The sequence below is a fragment of the Gossypium arboreum genome, chromosome 13, assembly GCF_025698485.1.
Source record: "Gossypium arboreum isolate Shixiya-1 chromosome 13, ASM2569848v2, whole genome shotgun sequence".
Lineage (NCBI taxonomy): Eukaryota > Viridiplantae > Streptophyta > Magnoliopsida > Malvales > Malvaceae > Gossypium > Gossypium arboreum.
The window spans coordinates 115482637-115503325 of record NC_069082.1 but is presented as its reverse complement, the minus strand read 5'-3'; the positions used below and the strand labels follow the sequence as shown (position 1 = coordinate 115503325).

Here is a 20689-nt window from a genome sequence, read left to right as displayed (position 1 = left end):
AGGAATGTGCTCTAAATTAATTAATTTACGTAAAGTATCATAATTAACAAGTCCGAGCCTACCACGCTATAAATTAAATGACTGAAGCATATAAACAGAAGAAGAAACGACATTCTTATTCATTATCTTTGCTTTTATAGAGATTACATTAAGTTTCCACATGTCATTTAATACATATCCCCTTTGTACAAATAGAATTGTCTCGACTTACCATTGTAAAGGTCTCATTGGGTAGAATATAAAACCATAATTTTATGATTCAAATATCAACTTTTACTAATTGAGAATATGCCTCAAAGCTTCCAATAGAATCTATTTTTTCCAACATGTATTTGACAAATTAAATGTAAAATTAGACAAATTCACAATTAAAACTAAATTTATTCTATTAACGAAATCATGAAAAATTCAAAGATAATAGTATTAGCAATTAACTTTCATTAAATCAACTCTAAAACTCGAATTAAACATAAAAAAGTTAACATCATTATCTTTGTGTACCAAAATATATAACTTTTCTTAAATATATGTGCCAAATTGGATAAAAATAACACATGTACCATATTAAAAAAAATGTCAAACTCGATATTAAATGATATATTAAGCCTTAAAAAATCTATTTAAAATTCATTTCAATTTTTTTAAAAATCACAAATTTTATTTAAACTTTTTACTAAAACAAAACATTTATTTTCTACTCTAATTATTATTTTCAATATATTCTTTTTCACTTATTATTTTTAAAATATATTAAAGTTCAATTATTTTTTAAAAATTTATTTATATTATTTATAAATACTTTAATTTTTTAAAATAATATAAAGTAATTTAATATATTTTAATTATTAAATAAATAAATATTGTATAAGGATAAAACTAGTTTATTTTATATGAATAATATTTTCTCTTAACCTTTTCCCCATGGTCTAATTTCAAACCCGCAATGAATTTTGAAACATTCCAAGTGGATTTATTTTATAAGGTAATATGATTTGAAAATATATCAATTTGGGTAATTTATTAATATTGTTATAAGCAATTGAACAATGACATGTGATACATGCAACAATAAACCACCCCGTGATAATAAAAGAAAGCAGGATTTGGATTTTCTTTATTATTATTTAATAACAAATACATAAAAATATGTACCAAAAAATAAATATATACATAAAAATTAAGATATATTAGAAAATCCTTGTAGTCGATGGATTTCGACCCGTCACCATTTTATAAAACACACACATATATATATATATATATATATATATATATATATATATATAAAATCAGGTTTGAATGTCGGCAGTGGATTTTTCAACTAAAATTTATAGGTCGAGGATGGGTCGAGTTTAACTAAAATATGTCTATAGTTAACTAATTGACGGGCTTGAGGAATAGTCGAAGCCATACTCAATTGAAAAAGGATGTTATTCAACAGCATTATTTCAAGTAATTGTAGTAAAATCTGACTTGTTGATCTTTCGGCTTTTCTGACAATACGAATGCATTTAAGTAATTGTCGTTCTGTAAGGTCATAACGAAAAAGAAATTTTTGTTTTTTCTTCTAAACAAATACAATATTGAGATTTTTTATCGGGACGCGATTAGTTTCTAAGATCGCTTCCGGCTCTAGGCCTTTTACTAGTTAGTCCCGGTAAAGCCCCCAGACAGAGTATTTTTTTTGAAACGAAGCCCTCGGTAACGTAACATAAGGACTCCTTATTAATTTGAATTTTATTGAAATTTCATAAACTGAAATTAAAACTTAACTAAATGAAGCCAAATCAACTAAAATGCAATGAATTGGATCAATATCCATACAAAAAATAGAAATATAAGGGAAATTTTTTGGGGCTGGAATTAAATTATTTTTACAATAGTAAAAACGTGATTTTCATCATTTACTACTCTATATTTCTATAAATTTTAACGAATTAAATCAAATTGTTATAATTTTTGAGGAGTCAAAGTACAATTTTATCATTATTAATTTAAAATTTTATAAATATAAAAGGGCCTAAATGAAAAAAATTCTATTTTAGGAGGACCGGCCTCTGCCAGTCCCTTGGATCCACCCCGATCGAGTTTAAGTAAAATCCACTTGTTATGTTTTGATATATTACAAATTACTTATCAAATTTTATAATTAATTTTATGGAAAATATTTGTTACAATGTCAATGGAGTTTTGAACTTTACAAGCAAAATTATGGGTTAACAAGTGCCCTATAGAAATATATTATTTTTAAGATTGTTTGTGAAATAAAAAGTACACCGATAACGTATTAAATATTCACCCTTATTTTTATATATTTAATTATAATTTCTTAAATTTATAAGAATTTATAATATATATTATTTTTAAATATTTGTTTATATATTTTGCAATTTTTTTAATTGTATAAGACTCTATAAATATATATTTGGTTTAATTTTGTAAAATTAATATATATTATAAATCAATATCTCAAATTTCGAGACAGATAAGCTGGTTCGAGAAAGCTATTTCATGGATGAGAGTGAGAGCAAAAACTCTTAAATACAATTGAACTCAGAACAAGATTACGACGGGAAGTATAAAAATTGGGACGAGGACGAGGTTGAGGTGAGAAAAAATGGCTCCAGACCATCCTGTGACTTACCTCTAATCACAAGTGTTGGATTGTATTGAGAAATAATGGATATTATTAAGATTTTCCCATGAAACACTGCAATAGAGTAGAATTTTTTTATATTTAGGTGATTGATAATTTATTGGATCGGACTTTTGGATTGTGCTGATTTTGTGAATTGTATTTAATTCATTAGTGGATATCATATCACTTTAGGAAACTTATTTAAAGAGCCGGATCGAATCACATTTATTTAATTTCTTGGGTCAAAAACATTGGATCGAATTGGAACTTTGTAGACTTAGTTGCCAATAGTCCTTATTTATCTTGTTTATTTTTATTCTTTTGTATTCAACTAGTTTAGCTGCTCTTTAATAGGGATTGATATAGTTCTTCATTATGTTAGTCTCGAAAAACTCTATATAATTAAAAGACTTGTATATGTTATTGTATAGAGAATTAAGAACACTTAATTTATTTAAATGAGGAACATTGTTTGTAAGAGTGCATTTGATTGTAAAACTTGTGTGTTGTGATTTTACAAGTTAAGTTCATAATAGTGAATTTACTGTGAGAATACTAGAATTCAAGAGTACAAAAGTGAGGAAATTGTCACCATTGATAGATCTTGGGACTAAGTTTTGGTGGGAGGGGAGCTAGTAAAATTATTAAAAACTTATGGAGTTTAATAATAATTTTTTAAAAAAAATGGGGTCTAATCAAAATTTTTGTGAAATTAACGAGAAATTTTAAAAATTTTAAGAGAACTTAATTAAAATTTTCTAAAAAAAATAAAATAAAAGGTATAATGAGAATTTTTAAAATTTTGAGAGGGTCTTTCTAAAATTTTCGAAGGAAAAAAAAATTTTTAATTTTCCAAAGTCTGGGAGCATTCATAAGGACCCGCCCCTAATTGTCACTGGAGTGTGATAGATTTAAGTTTATTTGTTGAAATTGTTGAAAATAATTTATAATTTCATCACTAAATTAAATTTCGCAAAGGTAAAAAAATCGAACTATATAAATAATTTTTATATTCCCTGTTTTTATTTTTTGTTTCGTAATACTCGAAAATGTGTCATCTTCTTAATCACTTCTTACAGGTTGATTGTTAGCAAATATCAAGTTAACAATATATAGAAATGTAAGACAAATTAGCAATACCATAAGAAGATAAACAATGTATGCTATATATATATATATATTAATTATTATCATAAATCTTTAGAAGGAACAGAATTATTTAGGCTGGAATATTGTTGGTGCTAACATATAACACCTTGTCACCCTGATTGTGACCATGTCAGCATATAGTTATATTTTGGTTTTGATTAAACAAACACAATTACATCAAAGAGAAGATGGGTAACAGGTTTCATACGACAATCTATACCTTCACATTTAAGTCCATGGAATGAATGAATCAGAATATAGAATTTGAATGAGTACTGTATCACCCTTGAATTTATTAGTAGATACTAAAGCTTGACAACCGCTGAAGCCTGTAATAACTATATATCACAAATAACATACTAAAATCAAGAGAATGTTGGTCTAACTTGAGTTTTTCGAGGATTAAGTAAGATTAATCTTTGCAAAATCAAGTGATTTTTTGCCCTCGTGTGCATTTCCAAAAAAATTCTTCATATAATCAATAAGCACAAACTCTCTATAAAGAGCAGTTCCATCTTTCTTCACTACTTGAGACAAAGGTACAATCTTTGTTGTTTCTTTTGGCATTGTGAAAATTGGAATTGACACCCTTGAACTTGTGCTCGTGGTACGAACTCTATGCTCTGCACTTTTGTACTTTCCATTACTTAATATCTGCAAATAAAGCACAAAATTATAATGTTAAAAATTATAGTTCGACCTTGTTTGAATTTTTACCTTTTTAATATTTGAGAATTACCTGTAACATATCACCGACATTAATGACCAAAGCATTGGGAGTAGGAGGGATCTCTATCCAATCTCCTTTCTTTCCATAATCCATATCTTGTTCCATTTTGACATATAAACCACCAATTCCATCTTGTAACAAGACCGTAAGAGTACCCATATCAGAGTGACGTCCTACTCCTACGGTAAGATCCGGATTAGGACATGCTGGATAGAAGTTCATACTAAGCATCTTCTTTCCAATAAGTACATCGATCATTGGATCATCTGGTTTAATCCCGAAATTTCCCAATAAAACTTGAAGCAATTTTTTCACCATGCCGATTGAACTCCTCAAGTACTCAAGTAACACACCCCTAGAAAGTAAAACAACATATAAAAGGGTCAAATAGATTTGGAAAAACATATAAACCAGCATTAATTTATGTATCTCACTTGATTTCTTGAGGCCAGTGTTGAAGAGCTTCATCATCATTGGTGTATTGCATGAGGATATAATCTTTCCATTCTAATGCTTTCTCTTTCTCTGGCATAAAGCTGGACCCGTACTTCACTAGTGGACTTGGACTAACGTCTGAACGATAAACAGCCTTCCTTTGAGGGGGCAAGCTGAAGAAGTAATGTGCAGTGTCTTTAAGGGATTCTAGTAGATGAAGGGGGACACCATGGTTAACAACCTGGAAGAAACCAAGGGTCTCAGCAGCTTTAACAATTTGGTCGGCCACTTCATCGTGGTCAGGGCCAAAACCATCCAGCTTCGACAAATCAATGGGTGGCAGGCCATGTTTTACGGTATTTTCCTTGTCTATTCGCTCTTTTGGTGGTTGCACGTAAGCCTCTGGCACCTTGGAAAGCCCTGAATCCACCAGTCCTTTCACACCATTTCCTCGTCGAACAACAAACTCAAAAACAGAGTTGCCATCCTCGAAACTCGGAGCCATGATCTTGTGTTTTTTTTTTCTGGATGTGGATTGTAGAAGGTGAAGAACAGGTTGATAATTTGATGAAAACCAAAGAGATCCGCCACATTATAAATAATATAGAAATGGGTGAAGTTTCTTCATTAAATAATATTTAACAATAATGATATTGATCCAAAATTTTGAGCAAGACAGATGAAGCAGGGCGTTTAAGCAAATTAAAGACGGTAACCCAAAGCGATCTCAGCCTTAATTTGCTGGCGAGCAATTTTATAAGAAATATTCCGAGGCTCTCAAAAGTCTAACATCCACATGCACGAACATCATCTGTTGGGACGTTGGATCTAAGGAACCATGCCTTTGTTATTTTATTTTATTTTTCTATTATAATTGTATTTGATTTTTTATATATGTTAATATTTCGTATTAATAAAATTTATCATATCCCAATGACATTTTTAATTATATGCTTTTAAGGGTTCTAGTTCTATTTTATTATGGAACATTTAGTACTAAATCATGTAGCTTAATGCATTGGCAATCTCAAATAGTTTATATAGACGTTGGAGTTTTAACCGAGTAAAAATAAGGAATATCTACAATCTTTTAACTCTTCTACGTCTTAAAATTTTCATAGTTTTCGAAATACAGACATATAATAATACATTCATCCAACGACTTCCTTGCTTCTTTTACTTCATCAAGAAACAACGTTTATGGCGAGAATAAGTTAATAAAATTCTTCAAGCAAATGTTGCCCACTTTCTTGTTTTTCTTCTTCGTATAAAGTTTCCATTTGGTTGTTAACCAATGGCTATAAATTGAAGAGAGAAGGGATTGTATGAAAATGTGATTTCGTGTTATCTTTATCCCTTTCTAATAGGAAAATGACATATCAGATTTTTCCTCCTAATTTTCAGCTTTTTCCTCTTGAAAAAAATTCAAATCCAACTAAAAATGCTAAAAATCAAAAGGAAAAATTTAATTTATTATTCTCATATTGAAAAGGAATAAGTATGACGTGGAATTACAGTTTCATACAATTTTTTCTCAATTGGAGAATGTTTTGGACCCCTCAAAATGCTTATTGAAGTTTCCACCTTGCTTTGGTACATTCAAGAATGTTGTTGATTCGTTTCTTGTCTCTATTCAGCAGCCTACAAAAAGAAATATTGTGAGATTTAAGGGATAAAAGAATAGCACGAAGAATAAAAATTCTACCTTGAAGTTTGCAAGCAAACATGAAGCATTGAATGTACAGCAGTTGGAATCCATTAGAGTTTTGAATAACGGTTGCTCCTCTAGTCATATCTTTCTGTTGATTTTTAATACTGCATAGCGATAGAGACCAATGAGAGAAGTTTGGTTCCTTGAATGAGAAGTTTGAGAAAAATGAGAAAGATAGACGCTGAAAATCGAAAGGTAAAGATCAAAGATTCTTGTAGTGGCTATTGTAGGACATGGATTAGAACCTCAAAAGATGAGTTAATTTCTTGATTTCCATAAAATACAAAGAGTACATGCTGAAACTGTGTAAAAATTTATTGAATCCTGAGAGTTGACACAATTTCCCTAGAGCCATTATAAAATCCAATTGGAGATGGATGAGTTGCTAAGAAAGTTCGAGTGAAATGTAAGAGGGGAACCAAACCAAACTGCCCTAGCAAAGCTACAATATAAGAAGAGATGTTTAGCGGTTTCTCTATCTTCTTTGTATAGTGGATGATAAGTGTTAAAAGTAACATGTTTTAGCCTCATTCTTAATGTGTTTTTGGATGATTATTTGATTTAAATGGTCAATTTTATGCTCCTAATCCTTTAAAGTGATGTTTCTATACTTATAAGAGCCTTTGGGAGCAAAAGGATAAAAAAAGAGCGAAAATCAGAAAATCGGAGCAAATTTCAGGAGCCACATGGGCTGGACCATTCCACATGGATTGAACACATGACCATGTAAGCCACACGGGCTAGACACGTAAGCCACATGAGCTGCCATACGGTCATGTGCCAGACCATGTCGATTTTGCGAATCGTGCTCCAAACATGTGGGAAAATGCGTTTTTAGGTTTTTTTAGACGTTCTAAGACCTATATATGTAAAAAAAATAAGAAGATGAGAGTGAGCCGTCATAGAATATTCAAGAAAACAACTCGAAAAATACAATTGAAGTAGATTCTAAAGTAGATTTCCATCAAGATTGAATATCTCCTTTTGATTTCTTTGAAGTTTATTATGAATTTCTTTGTTTCTTGTGGTTATATTGTCTTTGGTATTTGTTTATTTGCTAGCATGAACTAATTTTCCAAATACTTAGAGAGATGAACCCTAGGATGGATTATGTTATTTGATTTATATTTTTACACAATAAATAATTGTGTTTAATTCTTGATTTAATATTTCTAAACTATTAATTCACATTTGATATGCTTAAATTAGAGGATAAATAGATCCTGTTTAATAGTAGATCTAGAGTAATTTAGTGAATTTTAATTAGAAAGAAATTTTAATTAATCAATTTAGAGTCAGTTGATCTTAATCATGAAGAGAGATACTAACATAATTTAAGGTTTTTAGGAAAAATTTATTTCTATTAATTTAACCATTTTTTATTTTAATATTTTTGGTTTTAATTTAATTTTACATTCTAAAACAATGTTAACATATTTTAATAGACGGAAAAAGATAATTACTTTGGAGATGGGTGATAAACTTTTTTTTAACAACCAAACACCTTTTAATGTTTAATTATTTCAAATTTGGGTCTTTCTTAAAAAAAAAAAATCTAAATTGATTAAATCAAGGTCAAACAAATTCAAATTCTTTTAATAGATTTTCTAAGTTGAGCTCAATTTGTTGCTTTAGCTACTTATTTGTCTATGTAAATCAAGAACCCATTGAAATCAATGCCTTGATACATAAAAATCCATTTCTTTTCAAACCAGGATTTGAAGCAAGATAATTGTAAGCTAAGTAAATATTCCGTCAAAACAATACAATTTGGGTTCAATGTTGGTGTAGGATAATACATAATTACAATTTCTGGATTGAGGTAGGAGGTTGAATATCTAAAACAAAGTAATGATTGGATATCCAACCAATGCTCTTAGGGTACTATGGTCATGCACTCAATGATTTCAACAGCCACCTTACCTAAATCCATTTAAAGGGTATTTAAACATAGTGGTATACATGATTCAACCAGCTAGAAAAAGAAAAAAAAGAGCATACCAAAAGATTAAGAACATTCATAGGAACTAAAAGTACTTTATAAATTGAAAACTCGAAATTTCAAATGACAATCCCAACCAGGCAGGCAACAGCTAAATGCTCTTTTATTTAAAACCAGATATAATGGTAGTACATGCCTGAAGCTTGGATTCCCAGAATTGAATTACTCAATTCCAAAGAGTTTCTTCAACTGCAGAACAAATTCATAGACTTTTTCTTGTTCAGGAAGACTCTTGGCTACACTCTCCTTTTGCATGCACCTTTTAACCCAAGCAATCATCTTGGGACACTCTGCTTCAATGCTGAAGTCCCCACACTTCTCATAAGCATAAAACCAGGTATAAAATGGAACTAATGCAACATCCACATATCCAAGACTTTCTCCTCCAAAGTAAGTCTTGTCTCCAAGCTCTCCTTCCAACAGCTTCAGGCACTCAATAAATTCTTTCTTTGCATTTGCTTGTTCTTCTCCCTTTGTCTTCCATATTTTGCTCCCCAGGTCATATATCTGCACTTCACATTACAATATTGGAGAATCAGAGTTCTATTCAGTCAGTAATAATTTCCACATTTATTCTTAGTTTCATCTCTCCCTCAACATGAAAAACATATAATGACATGAATATGAATAATCATAGAACATCAAGAAAATGTTTTTGTTCTCTCTGCATAGCTAAAGAATTCAAACAGTAATCATGGTCATAAATTATCATCATTGATAATTAGATCTAGTTGTGGATAGTGAAAAAGTTGCAATAATTGCAACTAGAATAGGTTGAAAGTGAGTAAGCAAGCCAATATCATCTAGAATATTAAAATAATGGACTTAGTTGTGGATGAGCTGTAAGCATAACATTTGAAACCAATAAAATCAAGCTTTCTAAATTGGTTAAGTTCAACTTACACATTCAGAACAAATGAAAAATGGAAGTATCTCTATAGTTGTGTTAGTGTAACCCAATATCACTTATTGAAAAAATACTGTTCATCTCAATTTGAGTCCATTAGATTTCCTTCACTTATCCCAAATGTTTCAATCATAAGAGAAGGGTTGAGTTTAACCTATATAGTAATGGTATAATAAAATCCTAAAGATTAAGCAATTCCTGCCTCTGTTGCCGTCCTATTTGCAGCCCAGAACCACCCCCCTCCCCAAAATGGAAACTAAATCAAAACATAATCTAAAATCAAGTCAGCCCATTGAACAATCATAGCAGAAACGTAGAGATTTAAACGAGTAAAAGAAAGCACCTTCTTGTCAACGAAATCAACCCAGAATCTGGCAACAGCTCTTTGATAAGGATCAGAAGGGATCAAAGGAGCTTTATCATGCCAGACCTCATCAATATACTGAACCTGAATGACAGACTCACAAACGGGTTTACCATTATGGATAAGAACAGGGATTTTCTTGTGAACAGGGTTCATCTGCAGCAACAAATCACTCTTGTTCCTCAAATCTTCTTCTCTGTACTCGTATGGTATCCCTTTCTCAGCCAAAGCAATCCTGGATCTCATCCCAAATGGACTTGGCCAGAAATCCAACAATACTAATTCCCCTGCCATTCTTGTAATCTAAACTATTCAAATACTCAAATCGATACTAAATTTATAATCTTGGGTTTCTTTTGGATTTTACTTTTTTTTCTCTGATTCTGAAGGGGGTGTCAGAGTATATTTATAGGCGGGTTGGTAGGTTTTTCTATGATATTTCTTTTATTCAATTTTTCTGTGACTTCAATGTTTTGAAGTAACTCATCTTTATTTATTTTAAAATGAGAAATTAAAATAATTAATCATGAAATTCATATCTTTTTAATTATACATAATTTTGATTAATATAACAATAAATATAATCTTTAATATTTACATATTTTATCATTTTGGCCTTAATTTTAAAAGTTTAACATAATTTAGCCTCAACATAAATAAATTTATTAAATTAAGACCAAATTGATAGAATATATAAACTTTGAAGACTAAATGTATTATTATACTAATCAAAATAATGTACAATTAATAAAAAATTTAAAAGTGTAATTAATTATCCTTAATTGTTTATTTTAAAATTAAAAAATATTAAATTACTCTAATTTTTTTAAAGAAACCAATTTATTAAATTTCAAATTTGAAAAATTTGAGAAGATTTTTACCTAACTAATCTAAATAATGATCAAAATATGGTTTAGGTGAAAGAAATTTATTTAATACTATATTTATTGAAAAGGAGTGGAATTTTTTTAGTAAAATTTAATGTTTAAATTCATTGAATCACGAATTAAATCGAATTTTTAAATAAAAGGTAAAAAATAAAAATATTTTTATAATAATACATTGTATTGTGTAATATATTTTAATAATTTTTTATATAAATTGGAGTTTGGTTGACTGTATTATTAATTATATCATAAATTTAATACAAATTAAAAATTTTATCACACGGCTTATATATGTGAAATTATTTATGACACTAGTTTAATCAATAACATTATTCATATATATATATATATAAATATAATTTTAGAATTATAAATATATTTATAGAAATTTCAAATGAAAACTAAAAATAGGTTTAGTTTAAATGATAAATAAAAAGTTTAATATGCACAGTATCTTTTGGTTCAAATTTTACTACTGATAATTTTTATTTATTTATAAAAAGATAAAAATATTTTCATAGTTATATAATTTATTTTGCAAATAAAAATGTTTTTGAGTAATTTCCTTTAACTCAGTTGATGAGTGAAATTAATTCAATAAAATAATTAATAAGTAGTATATATATATATATATATATATTGGAAATGAATCAATAAAAGAAAAATAATATGTATCTCAAAACTCTAAATTATGTGATTTCAGTCTAGGTTTATTTATAAGTTTTATTAGGGTGGGTTTGGTTAGATTAGGTTTATGTTAGTGACGAATTCAATGAGGTTAGTAAGGAATCCAGTTCTCAATGAAGGTTTTTTTATTTAGATTTTTAATATTTTAAATGAAATTTATAATATTTTAAATTAATAATTATAAAATTATATTTTAACTCTTCAAAATAATAAAATTTATTTTAATCTTTCAAAATTATAAATATATAAACTATTAAAATAATAAAATTATATTTTATTATTATAAAAGTTTCAAGATTTATTTCTAGCTCTTTGTTTACTTCCGGTAGTTACTTTATAGTAAACATATAATATGAATAATTACAGGTAGTACGTCCATTTCATGTTCTAACGTTGGATGCTTTATTTATTTATTTATTATTCGATATTGGACGCTTTATTGACAACAATCTTTAATAATTATTACAAGGATAATAATAATTCTAGGATTCTAGGACCTTCCATAGAGCGAGTAGTATATGCCATGCCTTACGTCTGTAGCGTGCGTCTGGTGGTGATTGCTTGAAGCTAAAGTACGGCCTGCTCTTGTCTTTTTAGCCACAAATTACATTGTGAGTCACATCATTATAATTAAGTGTTTCTTATCCAACTATTAAAATTTATGAATTCGTTTAATTATTTATTTATTATATTTTTATAGTATACTTATTAATTCCTTAATCATATTTGAGAAGTTTAAAAACTCTATTAATAATATACTAAATATTTTCCATATAATAATATAATGTGGTATAATATAATATAAACTATATGATATGATATAATAGTTGAATTAACAAAACATTTTCATTCAAAATAACATTTAGAATCGATTAAGTCTTAACTCGATTGACATTAATATTATTGTTTATGCAAGAGGATATGTGTTTGAGCGTGCTGAAACGCATTTATCTTCCTATTATAGGGTGGGGAGGGACTATAAATAGTTCTATACATTTGTATTTATAAAAAAAAAAAGTAACATTTACATATATATATATATATATATATATAAGTTTTTATTGTTATTTGATAGTGTTAAAGATATGTGACCCAAATTCTTGTTTAATAAAAATACAAGTGACAAGATAAAGGATCTATAAGGGTAAAGTTTACAAGTGAAATCAGATAAGTAGTACACTTCCTCTAATTACTGTTGATTAGAATAAGGTGTTTTAACTTTACTGCATTACTTCTATTTGGCTTTGATTAGAATATGATTTTACAAACTTATAAATAGACGTAGTCATCTCCTCTTGTATTATTCGAATTCGACATACATAGTAAATTTTTTTCTCCTCTGCTCGTGGTTTTTTTTCCAAAAGAGTTTCCACATAAAATCGTTATGTTCTATTTTCTCTCTTTTCTTACCATTATCAGATTCTATTTTTACAAATAGATTTTGTTTTCTTATAAAAATTATTATTATCTTATATATCCAATTTTATTATTTTAATTTTGATTATTTTATTATTTGATATTTAATAATATTTTCTTTTCTTGTGAAGTTTTGAATAAAGGAACAAGAGTCAAAATGCAATTAATTGTGTTATATATTTAATAATATTTTTTAATTTGATATTAACAATATTTTTCTTGTGAAGTTGAATGAAGCAATATGAATCAAAATGTGATTAATTGCATTATTAAACAATAAGGATCTCAAACAAAAGAAGATAATGTGGAGGAAGATATATTAAAGAATATCAAGATTGGGAATGTTAAATAGTTTTTGCAATATTATTAGCTTTCATTTTAGATTCAAATTTTATTTTTATTTTTTAGGAAGTTGTATTTTTAATTTTATTTATTTATTTACATATTTTTATTTTATTTATTTATTTAAATTTGTTTAAGTTTATTATGGTTTCTTTATGGCTAATTGTTTTGCCTTCTCTCTAACCTTCCTCATAATTAATATTATTGTGTATTACAATTTATTGAATAATTAAAATCTTTTAACTTTCTTTTTATGGAAAGTATAATTTTATTTTAATATAATATAGTGATTAATTTTATGGCTTAAGAAAGAAGAAAGTTCTTGAATTAAAAAAAAAAAATTTAAGTCTTTTATTTTTCACTCAATTGAGTACTTGAACCGTCAAAACTCAGTAAAATGACCCTTGACCGACGTTGACCAATAATTTTTAACGGTTAAGATGATGTGTCTATTAAGTTTGACTTTTTTTTATTTATCATTATAACTAAATTAATTTAATTAATTTTATTTACAATAAAATTTAATTATAATTTTTGTAATGAATTGAACCAAAGAAAAAAAAATAGCAACTCTAACCCCAAAACTACAAGATTCCATCTTCAAATGCAAACAATATTTAATTGCAATTCCGTATGAATTTTAAATATCAATTAAACCATAATTCAACAACAAACAATAAAGAAACAAAACGTCAAAAAATTACATAAAAAGTAAATTTGAATATGCAATATCCTCAAAATGCATCTTATCAACAAAATGTTCCAATATAAACAAGATGTTCTCTGATCAACAAATGGTTCCCATATGAACAAAATGTACCAATCTTGTCCCTTGTCAACCATAAACTATACTATCAGAGAAACTAAAATTAAGCTAGCATCAATTTGCACTTCAATCATCTATTATAATAGAATTTCTTTGGCTTGCTTGTGTCCTTATCTGCACTTGTTTAGAAGGATTTCCCCTCTTCTTTTGGACAACATCAAAGTGTTGTTGCATAATTTGCCTTATTGTCACAGCCTTTTTCCCCTTCCACTTCAATCTAGGGCCTCTCCGTGAATGTTGATATTGGGAAGTATCAGATTGTCCAATCTTCCTTACAATAGTAGTGGTTCTTTCACTGCTTGTACCAGGTTTTAGGGAAAATAGAAAGCAATTAAATCAATAGATATAAATTACTTAGTCAAAAGGTAACAAAATCGATATTTAGAATAGTTACATATACTCACATATAGTATTTGTTCACCAGTTTTGAGATTTGTGTACATCCCAACACTAAATGGTTGTTTTCTTCTTCTTCTTCTTTTGTGCCTTCTGCCTTGGTGACGCATTGAAAAATTGATAAACCTGATTCTTTTTCTTTTCCTTCCATGTTGTGAGTTCTTAGATGTTTGCCAGCAGAGTATAAAAAAGAAATAGTTACAGCTTGAAACAAAAAAGAAATCAAGCTAATTGACAAGGTAGCACGTAATATGCTAAATATGATTAGAAATGAAAGAGTACAACAAGAAATAGAGTTGATTTCTCAATCTATTTATCTTAAACCAAATGATATTTCTAGAATCCCGTATAATTCTTTAAACTAAATTATTTAAACCAAAAGACAAAGAAGAAATTAGACCACTCAAATTGCCTAGTGAAATGGTTGAATCTACCAACAGAGAACAAAATTTATGAGCAATTATCAAAACTAAACAATCAAAATTCTCAAATAGTCAACCAAGTAGATATTACACCATACTACATTAATGTATCTTTTACCTGTTGCATAGTAGCTTCTAATTGAGGTTGTTGTACTTGCATAAAGGATGAACCAACATTCAAATTTTGTTCCTAGAAAGAAAGTAAGACATTCATTATAATGTATTTATTGGTTAAACAAATATGAAAATGAAGAAAAGCTTATCTCAAATAAAGTGGTCCACGAATTACTTGTAAATTCTTACTCATATTTGATCTTGTTGGACACAATTTCTTGTTGTGTCTTACTTGTTTACACAAAGAACATGACATTTTAAATCCTCTCCTAGTGTCCTTTCCAAACTTGTTCTTTTTTGGTTCATCTTTAGTTTTCCTTCTATTTTTCTTAGGCCTTCCAAGAATCTTTTTTACAGGTGGAGGAAGAATTGAATCAGCTTTCTTGAGCCAAAAAATTTCCCCCAATTGATTGTAAAACTTGACTGTATGCTGCTACATATTGCTCATTGTTGTACCATGGTGAGACATAGGCTTCTAGATTCTTCTCGTTATGGTACATGGCACATACAACATGGCAATAAGGAATCCCTATAAGCACCCACTTTCTGCAAATGCATTTCAACTCTTTCAAGTCAGCTGTGTGTTGGTTGTCTTCATGGATCACTTCAAACCCTTCATCACCATTACATGCAAGCTTACATTTAGTTAAGGTTGTAGCATTCTTTTCCAACTTTTTCAATGCAACAGGGGAAATGTTAGTTCTCCACTTTTCTACCCAAGTTCTCTTCACATGCATCCTAGTCATCACCATCACTTTGATTTCTTCAAGCATGGTAATGATAGGTTTGCACATTGCATCAAGTATCCATGCATTAAATGCCTTGACAATATTATTGTCTACTGCATCATATTCTTCCCAGCGATGCACAGGGATCTCTAATAATTGATGAGTGGATGTCTCACCCATTGCTTTTAATTTTTGTAACTGATCATCAAAGTCCTTAACAAAAGTTGACTTGACACAATTCCAAAATTGCATCTTTTTATTCAACCCTTTCTAAGTCTTCTACCAATTGGCATAGGTGTGCCTGGAACACATTCTATGCTCCAAGTCTGGAAAACACTCATTTAGTACACTAATCAATCCCTGTAACAATCATAAAATTCAAATTGTTAGTCATACAATTGGTGTAAAATGTGTATATTAAAACAATAAATAGAATGAAAATATTTATATTAATAATTTACCTTTTGTTAAGTTGACATCAATGTTAATTCAACACCTATTGGATGACAAAAATTTGTAAATAACTTCTCCAAAAACCATTTCCACGAGGAGGCATTTTCCCCTTCCATTACTGCCTAAGCCAATGGATATATTTTATTGTTAGCATCTCTGCCAACAACCACTAACATCTCTCATTTACATACACTTTTAAGGAAACATCCATCAATTCCAATAAAAAACTTATAACCAGTTTTCCACACTTTTTTCAATGCTTTGAATCACACATAAATATTATGGAACACAGCTTTAACTTCTTGATTTCTATGGACTTGGATTAAAGTTGTGCTCCTAAGATTACTTATTAGTAGTCAACAACATACCCTTACAGATTTGCATACTCTTCTAGGTATGACCCTCTCATTTCCCTAAGAAATTTTCTCCTAGATCTTTGGCACATACTATAGCTAGCATAAAGTCCTAATTCAGTTTTACACATCTCCTTCAAATTTACCACTCTCATCTTTGGCTCAACAATTATTCTATCCTTAAAAGTCTTCTGTATATGCTTATAAGACAGTAATGGATTCTTATTGCTTCTGAATAATTTATGTGTAGGGTTGTAAGTTTTCATAATGAAACAATTCTCTCTATGGTCAAAGCTAGCCGAAAGTTTCCAGGGGCAACCATCTCTACAACTTACCCTTGTTCTTTTGGGTTCATTCTTAATAAACCTCAATATTACTCCTTTTGCAAAGGATTATTTTTTTAGCACCTCTTTAAATTGTTGGTTATCTTCAAACCTAATTTATATCTCCCACAATGGGATAAAAAATTAGGATCATACCTAGGACCAGCAATTTTTTCACCCAAGTAAGATATGCTAATCCCATCATCAAAAAACTCACTGTCCTCATAATCTTCTAGCTTAGATGAATCTATATATTTACTTTTATTCCCCTCAACTTTTCCCTTATTTTCTTTTATCTCATCTTCTACTATGAAATCATCCCCCACAAGTATATGTCCATCGAAAACCTCATTATCTCCCTCACCATATTTCTCAAACTCTTATTTTAACGCTTCATTAGCCCATGTTCTTCCCTTTTTTTTTTTTAACTTCTCTACCTAGTTTTAATTTTCTCAACTTCTTCATCTACATCATTATCTCCATGTTGAATAAGAATGCATCATCATATTCCCTACCCTTACTATCAACATCGTCTTCACCCTCAGTCCTAGAATTTTCTCTCCCCTTAGTCTTAACTTTTTCCCCAATTTTAATCCCTATGGTACCTATAACACCCTCACCAACAATATCCACTAAACCTTCGTCAACACCAAACTCACCTTCATTAAAGTTTTCAATACCTTGACCTACTACATATAGGTCTACATTACCTTTTTTTTTTCCAAAATATATATTATTTGCTTAATAGTGTTTTCATCATGTATTAGGACTAACCTATCCCCATTAAAGGCAACATTTTGGACCTGTAATAAACATATGGTTCAGATTCATATCCTAAGTCTTTCACATAGTTTATAATACCCCAGTAGCATAATAAATCAGAGTCCACTTGAAACTTTTCTAAGCTACCATTCACATATTCAAATTTAGGGTGCGTGACAAATTGCTTGCCATGAAAATAACTTAACACACACCATTTTGCATAAGTAGACACAAACAAATAAATTAATGTCATACTGATGAGTGTTAAAAGTAATATGTTTTAACATCATTCTTAATGCGTTTTTAGGTGATTTTTATGCTTTTAATTCATGTTTTGATGCTTAATAGAGCACTTGGGAGCAAATGGAGTGAAAATTGAAAAATCAGAGCAAACTACAAGAGCCACATGGGCTGACCTATTCCACATAACCGTGTAACCTACACGACCATTTGACAGGCCGTGTCGATTGCTTAAATTTGCACTGTAAACAGCGAAAAATCAAGATTTTTAGGTTTTTTGGGCATCGTAAGACGTATATATGACAAAAATAAGAAAATTGGAGAGATCTATCATAGAATATTTAAGAAAACAACTTAAAAAAACACAATCGAAGCCGATTCTGAAGTAGATTTTCGTCAAAATTGATGATTCTCAGTTGATTTCTCAGGAGATTATCATGACTTTCTTTATTTCTTTCAGTTATATTATCTCTGGGATATTTTTATTTTCAAGCATGAACTAATTTTTTAAATACCTAGAGAGATGAACCCTGTGATGGATTCTGTCGTTTGATATTCCTAAATTTTTTTATCTATGTTTGATGTGCTAAATCGAAGGTTGAATAAACCCTATTTAAGAGTAGATCTTGCGTAATTAAGTAGAGTTGCATGCAATCTTATACATAGGATGACATAAATCTACCAAATTAGAGTCAAATCTAATGAAATCCATAGCATGAGTTAATGCGATAATAGGATTTTTAATTTGAAAGAAATTTCAATTAATATTGCTCTCATTCTCGAAAAAGATATTTGCATAATTTAGGGATTCCTACAGACCAAGTTACTAAGTAAAGAAATTGCATAATTTAAATTGATAGTAACAAATAAAATCTAAGAGAATTCTTTCCTGGGTGTTATTTTGCTTATTAGTTGTTAATCGATTATTTTCGTGTTTTGTTCTTTGTTGTGTTTGTTAGTTAATTAATTTAGTTAATTTTAGTTTTTAATCAATCACTTGAATTATTCAGTTAAATAATAAAAAAAATTAATTACTAGTACTTTTAGTCTTTGTCGGAACGATATCTTTGCTTATCGTAGCTATACTATTAATTGATAGGTGCACTTACCTTAGTTGAATTTTTAATTAGTTTCGTGGACATCAAGTTTTTGGCGTTTTTGCCGAGACTATAATATTAGGAAAACTTTATTTCTATTAATTTAGTCATTTGTTATTTTAATTTTAATAATTTTGTTTTAAATTTAACTGTTACATTTTAATTTTTATTTTGTTTAATTCTTACAGGTTCTTTTGGTTTATGACTAGAGACAACTCGTTGGAACTATTAGTTTTTTACAATAAGATTGAAAAACCTACTTGCAGAAAACATATAAAAGTTAGAGAAGCAAGGCAAGATCAGTAGATTTTAATAGACAATTAAGAGCAAAAGGACATTATTGTGGAGATGGATAATCATCCTGGTAATCAGCAACCTCCTGCACCTCATGCTCATCGTACTATGTATGACTATCCTAAGCCTACTTTGATTGGGGTTAAATCAAGTATCGTTAGACCGACTATTACTATAAATAATTTTGAGATTAAGCCAAATACAATTCAAATGTGCAACAGTATGTTCAATTTGATAGGTTGCAAGATGAAGATCCAAATGCTCATTTAGCTAACTTTCTAGAGATCCGCAACATATTCAAGATAAATGATGTTACTGATGAATCCATACTTTTATGATTGTTCCCATTCTCTTTGTGTAGCAAGGCAAAATAGTGATTGAATTCACTTATACGGGGTTCCATCACAACTTGGGATTAGATGACTGAAAAGTTTCTGTAGAAGTATTTTCCACCGGCCAAAAAGCTAAGTTGAGGAATGGCATCTCTTCTTTTGCTCAATTTGAGCTTGAGACATTGCATGATGCATGAGAGAGATTTAAGGATCTTTTGAGAAGGTGTTCTCATCATGGACTACCTTTGTGGCTTCAAGTTCAAACTTTTTACAATGGTTTGAATCCCTCAACTAGACATATGATTGATATAGCAGCTGGTGGAACACTAAATAATAAGACACCTGAGGTAGCCCAAGAATTTATTGAGGAGATGGCACGAATAACTATCAGTAGTAAGTTATGATAACAAAGTCTACTAAGGCAACTGGTGTTTTTAATATAGTTGCTATGTTAGCGAGTCAAGTGGAAGCTCTGAGTAAGAAAATTGATGGTTTGAGTATGGCTAAGCAAATGAATTTAGTGCTGCAATGTGATGCGACTGGAGCGGAAATGATCAGTTCAGAATGTGTACCCTTCTATTCTAATATGGAGCATTTACAAGTCGACTTTATGGGTAATAATTTTAGACCTTAGAATAACCCCTATAATAATTATAGTATAGGATGGAGGAATCATATGAATTTCTCTTGAGGTGGTCAAAGAAATCAAATGTTACAACTCCCTCTAAGTTTTCAGCAATCTTATCAGAAAGAAAAAAAAGTTGAATCTAGAATAGATGTTAATGAAATTTATTTGTGTCAGAAACTAGATTCTAAAACACCGAGACAACTTTAAGGAATCAGTAGGCATCTATCCAGAACTCGAGAATCAGATTAGTTAGCTTGTTAAGTTGGTTTCGGAGAGACAATAAGGCAATTTACCTAGTAAAATTGAAACCAACATAAAAGAACAAGTCTATGCAATCTCTGTACGAAGTGGAAAGGTGTTAGTCGAGCCTGAAAAGAAGTTGAATCTGGAAGCTGTTGAGAAAAATGATGGGGTTGAGGAATACAAAAAAGAGCATAAACCAGTAATTAGAGA

General features: G+C 29.3%; 2 protein-coding genes and 1 non-coding gene across 3 annotated transcripts; all 3 read right to left on the bottom strand.

Annotated features, from left to right (window-relative positions):
- Positions 1-3928: 3928 nt before the first annotated feature.
- Positions 3929-5762, bottom strand: LOC108461394 (scopoletin 8-hydroxylase-like). The gene is made up of 3 exons (XM_017761236.2): positions 4952-5762; positions 4527-4872; positions 3929-4441 (listed from the first exon to the last, which is right to left on the bottom strand). The coding sequence occupies exons 1-3, from the start codon at positions 5455-5457 to the stop codon at positions 4190-4192; spliced, it is 1104 nt and encodes a 367-aa protein (XP_017616725.1). The 5' UTR covers positions 5458-5762; the 3' UTR covers positions 3929-4189.
- A 2918-nt stretch (positions 5763-8680) lies between these two features.
- Positions 8681-10405, bottom strand: LOC108464573 (probable glutathione S-transferase). The gene is made up of 2 exons (XM_017764934.2): positions 9916-10405; positions 8681-9172 (listed from the first exon to the last, which is right to left on the bottom strand). Exons 1-2 carry the CDS (start codon positions 10228-10230, stop codon positions 8828-8830), a joined length of 660 nt encoding a protein of 219 aa, XP_017620423.1. The 5' UTR covers positions 10231-10405; the 3' UTR covers positions 8681-8827.
- A 9337-nt stretch (positions 10406-19742) lies between these two features.
- Positions 19743-19849, bottom strand: LOC128287069 (small nucleolar RNA R71). The gene has a single exon (XR_008277769.1). It is a non-coding gene; the product is annotated as a small nucleolar RNA R71 (small nucleolar RNA).
- Between the last annotated feature and the right edge of the window lie 840 nt (positions 19850-20689).

What these genes read in the sequence shown, in the direction of transcription:
- LOC108461394 (XM_017761236.2), bottom strand. Translation starts at nt 5,457, where the DNA reads ATGGCTCCGAGTTTCGAGGATGGCAACTCTGTTTTTGAGTTTGTTGTT. An exon ending in CACTGGCCTCAAGAAATCAA is followed by an intron (nt 4,873 to 4,951) that starts GTGAGATACATA and finishes TTTACTTTCTAG; the next exon opens with GGGTGTGTTACTTGAGTACT. An exon ending in ATGTCGGTGATATGTTACAG is followed by an intron (nt 4,442 to 4,526) that starts GTAATTCTCAAA and finishes CTTTATTTGCAG; the next exon opens with ATATTAAGTAATGGAAAGTA.
- LOC108464573 (XM_017764934.2), bottom strand. Translation starts at nt 10,230, where the DNA reads ATGGCAGGGGAATTAGTATTGTTGGATTTCTGGCCAAGTCCATTTGGG. An exon ending in TTGATTTCGTTGACAAGAAG is followed by an intron (nt 9,173 to 9,915) that starts GTGCTTTCTTTT and finishes TGTGAAGTGCAG; the next exon opens with ATATATGACCTGGGGAGCAA.